Source organism: Monopterus albus, unplaced genomic scaffold (assembly GCF_001952655.1).
Source record: "Monopterus albus unplaced genomic scaffold, M_albus_1.0 scaffold327.1, whole genome shotgun sequence".
In the NCBI taxonomy this organism is placed as follows: domain Eukaryota; kingdom Metazoa; phylum Chordata; class Actinopteri; order Synbranchiformes; family Synbranchidae; genus Monopterus; species Monopterus albus.
The window spans coordinates 269,873-281,461 of record NW_018128207.1 but is presented as its reverse complement, the minus strand read 5'-3'; the positions used below and the strand labels follow the sequence as shown (position 1 = coordinate 281,461).

Below are 11,589 nucleotides of genomic sequence, written 5' to 3'. Positions count from 1 at the left end.
AAAACAGCTTGTTGAAAATAGTAGGAGGGAAGGTCCTTAAGTTGCTTAACTGTACTGGTCTCAGATCAGTTAATTCTCACTCAAAAAAGGCAACAAATTGTTTACTCAGTGCTTCAGTCACTGGTGAAGTGACTGGAAGCAAGTTGAGGCCAGAAAGAGGAAAAATTGCCTTTAAGGAGACATTTTCCTATAACATTTGGTTTTATTCTCATAGTTTTACTACTTAAAGGTGCTTTAATTTCCTTTCTGCTGCTAGAGTGTCTAGTGAGACTGACAACAGACTGACACCATAAACCACTCCGAATTGTTCTCTGCCCTTCCAGTCACCGTCATTTCCTAACAACAGCATTAACTATGGATGCCTGGTTGCAACAAACTGTACAAATTGGTTTTTGCTCTTTCTTTGTCCCACTCTCTCTGTGCAAAAAAAAATTAAAAGTAAAAATAAACGCAACCTCTTCTGTTTGTCAGCCACTGTTTCAGACAATTAGCTGATGAGAGGTCATCCATGGCTGGCTGTTTGAAATGACTACTGCGTCATAGGCCGATTCCTGAAGACAGAAGGTAGACAAGCTGGAAAAAGACAGAAGCATTGCAGGCACCATAATGACATGGAGGGAGGTAGAACAGGAGAGAGGGGCCACATCCTGACCCATTTTAACCTTTATCAGGCAATGTGTAAAATCTTAGTTTTATCCACCTTTAACTGCTGGTATCTGGGGATGCAGTGGCATCCTCTGCAGCACAGCATGACAGGAGCACAGTGCCAGGCAGTTAAAAGACCAGACAGGTTTTAAACAAAACACCAATATCACTATGCTTATTTGGAAGAAAAAAAACTAGAGAAATGACAGGTTTAATGCTGATGTACTGTAACTACCACACTCAGTTTTCCCTAAGCAGTCAGGGATTATTACAGTTATTTTTTGTTGAGCTCATTTTCCAATTCTGTACTAAATAAATGGTATACATAATATGTTAAACAGCCTCTTTGACTGTCTGTCAATGTTCCTCGTCCTGCTGAGCTCTGGTACAGCACTCTGCATATCTCATCAATCACTTACTGTAATCATCAAATTGTTATTGACAATAAATTGACTGCTAGAAAGAAAAAGGTCCAGGTTGTAAAACAGTCAAACGGTTCTTTAAAGGTCACAGTATTATTTTGGAAGTTGTTGTCACAAGTTGTAATTAATTGGGTTTAAGCGAGCGAAATCAAGACTGGTGATTTAAGAGGACAATGAATTTAGGAGGGTAAAGAACAGATTCAAGTAAACACTGAAAATCTTTAGTAGATGCAAGGACAGAGCCCAATTAGGAGGATGCCTAGACAAAATGTAAATGCAAGGGAGTGATCAGTATAAGAGATAAATACATTACATTAAGGAAGTTGGAATAGCTATTTCATTTTCACTTAATTTCATTTCAGTTTAGTTCATTTATTTTAGCAGGACAAACAGCATTGCAATGAAAACACTACCAGCTGTGGGCCTGTCTCAGTTCCAGAACTGTTTTACAGCAGCTTCCCTGTTGTGCCAAGCAGTAAGGACAGAGTGAAAGTAGGTATTGACACTGAATAAGAATAAGACAAAATAAAAAATATAAATAAAGCATTCAACAATAATATAGAATGAAAAATAAAACCAATATAAATTGTACAAACAAGCGTGCATGCACACACTGTACATATACATACAGAAATATATAAAGTAGTAAGTGGTAAGACAGAGAAAGAACGATTTCATTTGAATTAAGTTGGTGGCAAGACAAAACGAGCTTTCTTAATAAAACTATGTTGTATGTTCTTGTAGGGCTGCCTTGCCAAACTGAGAAGAGCAGGACCCAGAATCAGAGTCGAAGGAAGAGCATCATAGGTCAGTCTGTAACTGTAATGGATCTGCCCTGCCATCCTTTTATGCTATCAGAAACCCACACTAACCTGACAAATTGTATCTCTTTTCAACTGAAAAAATGAGCTTGGACTGGGCCGAAAGAAGGTAACAGAAAATGTGTTTATGGGTGAGTCTGTGTGTGTGTGTGTTATTGAATGTGCCTGCTTCCCCTTAAGCAGGATGTATGTTGTTGCCCTGCAACCTTCACAGCAATAACTGATGGTTGATCTCCCTCTGTGAATATGCAACTACAGGTTGGATGAAACTGCTGCTGAGCAGGGATCAGCTTCCACCCCTTCTGCCAATTTAACGTTTTCATTGCTTTCCGTCTCTTGATATTGCCAGTTATTTTTTTCTGTCTCTAACCTTTTTTTATGTTCTTTATCACTTATGTCTCTTCCTGCTCCTCTTTGTTTCTAGGCTCGTATATTCCTCGCTGTACAGAGGAGGGCTACTTCAAACCCACCCAGTGTCACGGTAGCACCGGCCAGTGTTGGTGTGTGGACAAATACGGCAATGAGATTGCCGGCTCCAGAAAACAAGGCAACCCCAACTGCGGTAAGCACACCAACACATGCACACACCTTCAAATTCAGTACAGAAAAACAAGAGGCTTGCTTGTGTTGTGTTTAGCCTTATTGGCTCCCATTTGTCGAGCTGTCTTTCAGAGATGGTGCTTTGATCCAGGCGGACTGCTGTACATTTGTCTTTTCTCTCCCTTTGTAACTGACTGCAGAGCCTCTCTTTAAAACAAACCACTGAAACATAGAGCTCACCACAACTTTGTACTGTTTTCTGCTCCATGTCTCTGTTTATCTCTGGCAGTTTCTTTGCATCAGTGATCATTTAGGAAATAGATAACATTAGACATGCCTTTGGAGCAAATCAGGCTAGTTTACCATCAGTCGTATGTCTGACTCTATCTGCTTCTGATATTCTACTCATGTAGCTTTGATAAAACACCAGCAAATCAAGTTGGAAAATCTGTTATTCTTGTCAGCAGAAAGCAGTGTCCAAAGATACTGTATGTCATAAATATGAATTTGTAGCAGTGTCCAACTTACATCTTGGGAGCGAATTCACAAACTGCTGGCTGATGAAGCATTAAGACAACGAATATACAGTATGTACATATAAAGTACAATTAAGTGATTTGATGTGTCAGAGTAACAGTTAACAAGCCAGACCTGAAAAAATTTAAGGGAATCATCAAAAAGCCAGTAGAAGTACTTTGCTGCAAATCAGCTGCTGAGAGATTTCATTGTGAGAAAAATATAATTAGCAAGAAAGAAATCAGGCAGACATACTGATTATCAATCAGACGGCCAAGTCACAGTCACAGATTACAGCTCACTTGAATGCCAGTCTAGTCTAAAGCCAGTAATTGAAACTTCCAGTATTGATGAGGTGTCTCTGCGACCACAACACACATACTGACAGCAGCAGTTCTTTGTCTCCAGTCTAACAAGCTCATCTAACTCTGGCTGAGAGGCCTCAGGCTGGAGCAGCCTGGACTTCTCCCATTTGACCTTGCATAGAACAAACAGGTAGCAATGCAGCAGCTGTCTGCTCCATCATATAAACACAAGACACCAAACTTTAACACTAAATGCCGCTTAACCAGACTACACTTGTACCGAAGTGTGAATAGATTATTTTGACCTGAAATTTTAGGTCCCAGTTTCACAAAACGCTTCAGGCAACAGCTGAGATAATGACTCCTGTTTGCACTGTGCAGGATTCAACATTAGTGCTAAAAAGCATATGTTAAACAGCAAAAAGTTTGTTTTTGTAACTTGATGTAACTTTCTCACCACTGATACTTTCTAATTAAGCAACCGCTTGACTCTGTTATATTAGATAAACTCTGACTCAGCACGTTTTAATAGGAGACTACGGCTATCCTAGCATTATGTTAGTTTAGCATGTTAGCATGCTAATAGTTTCTAATTATTACTAAACACAAAGTGCAGCTGAGGCTGGTGGGATTTTTTTCAGGTCACATACCAATGAGAATTTTAGATTTTGTCTAGATGAAAACTAGATGGAAAGTTAAGGATTTCCAATGCGCTGTTAATACATCCAATGTTCAGAATATAAAAAATTCACACTGCGCACTTTTAAGTTGTGTGTGTTTGTGCACTTGTTTGGCATTGTCTCACACATAGTAAGTTTTGTAAACTACTTTTAAAATGGTGAGAGCTGTGTCAGTTGTGTTTAATGCAGACCTTGATGGCTCAGACTAGGGTAATTGGGACTCGACTCTGACTCAACTTGGACTTGACTCGAATACTAGGGACTCAGGGAAATTGAAAAGTCCTACAGGTGTACTGTATATTTTTATTTATTTAGGCCCATTGATTTGTTGTTACATAGGCCTAACTATAATTTATAATAAAATCATTTCAGTTTGGGAAAAAAAGTAAACATTGTTCTTTAGTTCTTTGGGGTGTAAGGCTATGGTTTAGCTGAAGGTGTAATACAGTACATGCTGGTTTTTTTTCCTTTTTGGAGTGAGTGGGTGCAATTTAAATAAGTTGAACGCTCAGCGATAATGAGCAGAGTGGCCTGGTGTGGATTTTAGTGGGAGAGCGGAGCGGGCGAACAGCTCCGTGAGAGAGGAGCGGTAATTCTCGCCACTCCACTCCGCTTATATACTCTGTTACCCGCTATATAGACGCTACAAATTCAGAAACTATAATGACTCTCTTACACAGGGATCCTTCTGTGTTTCTAAGTATCTATGTTTTGTGCACCTCTCCACAGATGAGGACCAAGAGACTTCAGGGGATTTTGGCAGTGGCGGTGCAGTCATTCTCCTTGATGACCAGGAAGAGGAGCCATCACAGAGCGGCAGAAGCAGGCAGAAGAAGAGACGGGGCCGGATCCACCCCAGAGGAGCCATTGAGGATGATGAGGACGAGGAAGATGATAAGGATGATGAGATGGGCTATGTTTGGTAGTTGCATTCCATGTTACTCTGCTATCAGCCGACCAGGAAACTCCGTTAACTCAGCACAGATCTGAAGCCATTCCAATGTCTCCTCCTCCATTTACCTTGGCAGCAGTCTATCTTTTGGCTCCTGAACTTACTCTTGTAATCCTTGTCACTTATCCACATGCCTCTCTTCAGTGAACCTCATCTGACCTCTTTCTTTTCAAGTGTTTTGCTTTTTTTCCTCAGAGAGAAAACAGAGCATTATATTTCAGCAACACCTGTCAAGACCCTGTTAGAATTCTGCTCAAACTGTCCGCTTTCTGCTTCCCAAACCTGCAGTCCTTAATCTCTTCTAACATGGATACTTCTGTTCACTCTGTTACTCTTTCTATATCCTTTTGCTTGTCCCTCACCTACAGACAGGTGACAAATTAAAGGAACAACCTAAATAAATGAGTGGTCTCTTCCAGGATGACAGGGACTCCATCCATAGGGCACGAGGGGTCACTGAATGGTTTGACGAGTATGGAAATCATGTGAATCATATGCTATGGCCTTCGTAGTCACCAGATCTCAACCCAGTTGAAAACCTCTGGGATTGTGGACTGATAGTGCCTCCACCAGCATCATCAAAACATCAAATGAGGGAATATCTTTTGGAAGAATGGTGTTCGTCCCTACAGTACAGTTCAGAGACTTGTAGAGTCAATGCCAAGGAGCACTGAAGCTGTTCTGGTGGCCCATGGTGGCCCACCCTCTTACTAAAATAATTCATGCTAGTTTTTCCTTTAATTCGTCACCCGTCTGTAACTCTGTATGTCCATGTCAGAGCCTCTGGTCAGTTTGTGAGCTCAAATGCTCAAGCTGATGTATTGGATGTAAATACAGTATGATCCCTCCAGGAAGATCAAATTGTGGATTATCTATGAAGTTCTTCCATTAGCTGTTCATTCTCATGTTCTATGTCCCACTGTTGGGCTCCTTCCAGTGTTCACTGTTTCCAAAATTACCACCACATCCAGGCTCTGAGATGCTCCCTCTCTTTGTTATTTCATGGAGGATTGTAAATTATTTATTCGTTGATCTTGAATGTCCCACAAAGCCCGGGAAGCAATGAGATTAATGATGTATTGTCGTTGTTGTTGCATGTTTCTCATCGTGTTTCTGTAAAAGAGAGATTCACCTGGCCAGGTCTAGCTCTATGCATCTCAAACAGAACATGATGCCTATTTGGCTGCTACAATACTTTGTTGCTATGTTGATGCTGTCTAGTGTCTTTTTGGTTTTTCTCCCAATCTCAGAAGGTAGGAAGTTGCATTGCAGAACAATAGAAGTGTAAAAAAAGTGAACTGCAAGGCCTACAGGCCAAATGTGCAGTGTCTCAGCCAGTTGTTCTTTTACTATTTGGTCAGTAGGGCTGCTGAGGGTGTTTGAATGTGCATGGACACTAAAGGAAGAAGCTGCTCCTGAGCTGGGAGGACATATGAAGTCAGGCGAGCAGAAAAGAGGCTCTGCTCTGCCTCACAACATTGAATATGTTCAGTGATTTGAAAATGAAATCCTCACCATGTCAACTAAGTGAACTTTTATTTGTAACTTTGAAAATTTAAGTAAAGTGGCACTTTGGGTGTCTTTTGAACCTTATGTGTCTGTGTCCATGTTGTTCTCCTGGTGGACTGTTTCCAGCACTAGCTTAACACATTTCATCTTATTTCACCAAATCATGATGAAATAAAAATACATCTGCTTCCTCAGTTTGAAACCACAAACCTGTTTAATGGGTTTCTCGTGACTGTGGGACAGAATTGTCTGCAGTAGAACAAACCCCTCCATCAGTTCTGACCTTTTCCTGACAAAGCAGCCTACCCTGTTAGAAGCAGGAAGAAAAACCTCTTATCACTTGCCTTTGAGAAAGAAGAATCACAAAGTGAGCAGTACCCAATAGAACATAAAAGCTTAATGAGTGTTTTTGTAATATCACTAGCTAATGCGACAGCTGACCCCATTGGCTTAAAACAACCCACTCAGCATCTTGAAAACTCATTGGAACAACAATCTGAGGCTAAAAGGCCAACCGAATCTTCTGGCTTAAACAGCTTATTCAGTGTTTCACAAACTACCTTGGCTGTGCAGCATCTTCTGCAGGCCTCAGGATGCATGACAAAAGCTGTAAAGAAAAGGTCTCATTCGTTCATCTTCCACCATATGCAGAGTTTTTCCTGCTTTGTATCCACCTTCTTCCCAGTCCCATAAAATAACTTCTGTGAATTATGGGTGCATCACTTCTGGTTATTTCTGTCATACTACAGGTGTCTTCCCTTGTCTTTTCTGTTTTGTTTTTAATATTTTTTTAAATATGACATAACTTCTAGCACAGAGCTAGCTTAACTTACCCAAAGATGAAAATGGGGAAACAGCTAGTTTAGCTCTGTCCAAAATCAACCTGCTAGAACCTCTAAAATCCAACTAATAAAAACATTATACATCCTTCATATTGCCAGTTTAACTGTTTCACACTCTTGCAAAGTCTTTATACTATGCAAAGTAGGCTGACTGCTAGCAGAGGCTTTATATTTAGAGTATCAATCTATTCATCTAATGCTTTTCAGGAAAGCAAGTCAACTTTCCTAGGATGTCATTTGTTTTCTTTAAAATGGATAATCTGTTCATACTGCCTTCTACTACTGAGTAATGGGAGGGTGACCACAAGAAGTGGGCTCAAATAACAGCACAGTACAAACTAGGCTGGCTCAGCATTAGCTAAGTGACATGGTGATAAGGCCTTCTGAGGCCCTGACTTGGCTCTATGTCTGCTTTAATACAGATAAGGTTCTGTTCCATCTCCTTTGATAAAACATGCCCAACCTTTTTGGAAGTGCTGCCTCGGAGGCCAATTGTTCTGGCTGTATTCCCACATTTTCCCAAAAACCACTTTAAGAAAAGAGTAAACACCTGTAGCATACTGCTACAGTGTCTCGCACAGACAGCGGTTCATTGAATGGAATAACCAAAGTTATGTCCATAAGTCATGTAAGGCATTATGGGGCAAATGATATAAGTAATTGCATTTTTGATCACAATAGTTTGTTTTTCCTCCTAACCACAAGATACCTGAACTCAATCCAAACACACACACACACACACAGAATCTGATTATTGTTTCTATTTCCCACTTAATGTCCTGGAGTAACTTCCATCTTCATCTCAGAAAGAAAGATGTGTGGTTGTGTTTCATCCTCAGGGCACTCCATTCTTCTGTTTCATTTATCTATTGGCTGCTTCTTTATTATCCACAGATGGCTTCGTTCCTGTAGGTCTGGGGCCCAGGCAGACTGGTGACTGGCACTAAGCAGGGTACTTTGAATAACTAGTGGCTTTTTTTGTGACAAAATGAAATGGTTTAATGTGGTTGATATGAAATATTGATGTTTGGACATAGTGCTATACCTTTAATTCAGATAACTGGTAAAGCACTGTATATTTATAACTCTGCGAACATACAGAGTGAGGTGCCATCCATTAAAACTAAAAGACAACACACAACTCTTGTCTAACACAACATGGTTGCTGTTTTCTAGCCTTCACAATGAGATTGTTTCTGATTTCCTTTTATAGGGTCCATCAGTCCATTTGTGGTGTTTTATAATTGTCATAATATTTCACATATCAGAATCAGAATCACATTTATTTGCTATGTCCAGAGGAGCTTTCAGATTATGTACAGTAGTCATATTTGCTATTTGCTCTCGCTATCTTGTTTTCTTTTGTTAAAACAATAAATAATTTGCAGATTTACAGGGGTTTAAGTGCCAGGCTATTTACTACTTGCTTTGTGTTGTTTTCACACTTTAGTTTTGGTGTGGATTAAACTAGAGGTACAAATTGTTGCTGTTTCTTCCATCCATCAATTATCTATACTGCTTATTCCTGAATAGGGTTGCAAGGGGTCTGGAGCGAATCCTAGCCGACACTGGGCAAGAGGCAGGGTACACCCTGGACAGATCGCCAGTCTATCACAGGGCTGACACATACTAGAGACAGACAACCACACTCAATTTAGAGCCACCAGACAACCTAAGCTGCATGTCTTTGGACTGTGGGAGGAAGCTGGAGAACCCGGAGAGAACCCATGCAGGCACAGGGAGAACATGCAAGCTCGGCAGAGAAAGGCACCGGGCTCAAATCCAGAACCTTCTTACTGTGAGGCAACAGTACTAGCCACTGTGTCACCATGCCACCCTGCAGAACATCTTGTGTTTTGCAAAATCTGCTCTAAAAATCTACTGGTAAGGTTGCTTTGTTTTCCTAGTGTTTGTCATGATTTTTAAGTCCCATGGCTGACTGATGGACTGTGACGGACTGTGACTGAATACTACAGAAAAGCCATTCATATGCTGTAATATAAAGCATTAACTACATGCTCTTAATATTGAAAAGTTTAGACCACTTAATCAAAAGTAAAGGCTGCACATAAAACCTGCTCATAGCTTCATTTTGCACACCCACCATGTGCTGTAACTGGGCCATATGCCAAGACTGCCACTTTAGCAGGTAAAATGTCTATGTGGCTCTCCAGGGTCCTCAGGGTCCAGAGCACTGCTGCTTCTTCCAGGTAGTTTTCATTGTAGCTGCATGATCAAGGACCAATTTAGACCTGTGACCACAGGGAAGTGCAATTAACTACCTGACAAAATAGAAATCCAGCAGCGCCCCAGGGCCCAAGGACCAGCTTTGAGGATCACTGCTCTAAAGCCTGCCTATGTAATTGGCAGAGACATAGTAATAAGTAGGGATCATCTCTCACTAATCTGTCACAGCCCACCACTTCCACTCACACTCTCTTTCATGCTTGGCTGGTGCTGCTCCGGCCAGCTTGTGGAGCATCTGAGCACATGAGAGCCCCTCGTGACCCTGTGGTGGAGGTTTTCTTGGATCAGTCAGTTTGACGTGTTAGCCAACAACACTATCCCAAATGTGCAAATTTAGAGAGAAATCACAGTGTTCTTGTAAGCACCCTGCGGTCCCTCTGATAGTACTACACTGCTGGGTGTAGCCCTTTGCTAAATAAATGAAACAGGAAGCAAGTCATGAATGGTTCCATTGGATTCATTCCTGGCAGCAGTGATAAATCAAATTGGTACTTTCAGTTGAGCAGTCAGGTGAGACCAAACCACATTAAAAGGAGTGTCACATTACACTCAGACCTATAAATGTAATTACTTATTTTGGTTTTCTAAGCCTTTTTGCAGAACTGATTGTTACTATTGTATATTTCAAAGCCAATTCTACCTGGCTCACCAGGAGCTCTAATACTTTTGTCACTGCGTTTCCTTCTGAAAGAAATCCATTATTTTTTATGCAAAACAAATGTGACTTAAACTCATAAACTCAGTGTGTGACAGCAGTGCCCTCTGGTGGTCTAATCCCAGCCTTGAGTTGGTGGCAAGCTCAAACTACAGCTGGTTACATATGGGTATTGATGAATGAACCTGAAAAGCAACATTTTATTTATCATTACTATCATATTACAATATCATTTTATTTTGTAAATATCTATTTACAGTTGCATAAATGAAGTGGTTAACAGTCAAAGCACAGAACAGGTTTGCATAACAAAGGCACTTTATGACAATCATACATGCTGTAAATGAAAACTATAACCAGCATGTCCTCATGCTCAGTTGTTTAACAAAGGTTTTGAAGAGAAGACCTCCTTGTCTTGATTTTGTATAAAAAGCTTTGGGAAGGCAATGGATTTAAATGTTTGCTCCACTCCAGGGCAATCTCATGTTTATGTTTATAGTAAATAATAAGCAGAAAAGACAACAGCAACAGCAGCATTGTATACATTTAGACATTAAATTACTCCATGTTGGTCAGATGAAGCCCAGAGTTAGAGGTAGAGGCATATCGTCTCACCAGTGGTTACTCTGAGCAGCAGCTTCTAAATCCATGATTCTTGGGAGTCGACCACTAGCGCCGCCCTCCAGGTAGCCAGGCTTCACAGTGGGTGTATCCGAGAGCCTCCTCTTGCTCTTGTTTAGCTCTGAATTGAAGGATAAACAAATCCATCATTTTCATGAGAGGATACATGTGCGGCCTACCACCTTAACAGATGGAGAAGCTGATCTGACTCCAAGTGTGGATTCTCACCTGAGATTGCCAACAACATCTTGCGTCTGGCTCCAAATGTAGAGATACCCACTTCCTTCAGATCTTCATCAGACAAAGTAAGGAATGTCTGGTAGTCAATCTGGGTGAGTACAGATAACAGTTGCAGCACGGTGGTCATTTATAATGCACCAACACTTGTGGCTGAGGGATAAGTGTGTGTGTTTGTTTGTGTGTATCTGTGTGTTTAAACCTCTGTAATATGTCCTTCTGTACCAACTATCCCAGCTTGAAACCAGTGTGTTGCATGTGTAAGTGATGATAAAAATGCATTTTTATATTCTGACAACTGATCTGCCTCAGAAAGTGATATCTCACAACTCTCTCCATGTGTTTACCTCCTGTTGTTCAAACACATCAATATATTTGATTAGGCCAAGTTGGCTGAGCAGCTCCGGGAGCTCATCTGTCATTTGGGGGGATGGGCTCCTCTGACTGCTGGTCGATGCCCTCCTCAACGAACACACACCTTCAAAGTAGCTGCTGCTGTTCTGGAAAATCTCCACTAGAAAGGTCAAGGTTCAGAAGAGAAAGTCAAATTGGACCCGGGAAAGTGACAACCCAAAACAGGTGTGTAAAGAACTTACA

The 11,589-nt window shown here is 40.9% G+C and overlaps 2 protein-coding genes across 2 annotated transcripts in view; one reads left to right on the top strand and one right to left on the bottom strand.

Annotated features, from left to right (window-relative positions):
* Window positions 1-5,320, top strand: part of spock1 (SPARC (osteonectin), cwcv and kazal like domains proteoglycan 1) — an 89,841-nt gene extending 84,521 nt beyond the window's left edge. The window contains exons 10-12 of the mRNA XM_020624454.1: window positions 1,810-1,874; window positions 2,313-2,450; window positions 4,659-5,320. Coding sequence (XP_020480110.1) covers window positions 1,810-1,874; window positions 2,313-2,450; window positions 4,659-4,855 — 400 coding nt within the window. The 3' untranslated portion in view covers window positions 4,856-5,320. The remainder of the gene's footprint in view (window positions 1-1,809; window positions 1,875-2,312; window positions 2,451-4,658) is intronic.
* Window positions 5,321-10,402: 5,082 nt separating this feature from the next.
* The window catches only part of bicc2 (bicaudal C homolog 2), an 11,734-nt gene continuing 10,547 nt past the window's right edge, over window positions 10,403-11,589 (bottom strand). Inside the window, exons 17-19 of the mRNA XM_020624427.1 lie at window positions 11,340-11,519; window positions 10,984-11,083; window positions 10,403-10,876 (exon numbers count right to left, since the gene is read on the bottom strand). Of these exons, the coding sequence (XP_020480083.1) occupies window positions 10,746-10,876; window positions 10,984-11,083; window positions 11,340-11,519 (411 nt within the window). The 3' untranslated portion in view covers window positions 10,403-10,745. The remainder of the gene's footprint in view (window positions 10,877-10,983; window positions 11,084-11,339; window positions 11,520-11,589) is intronic.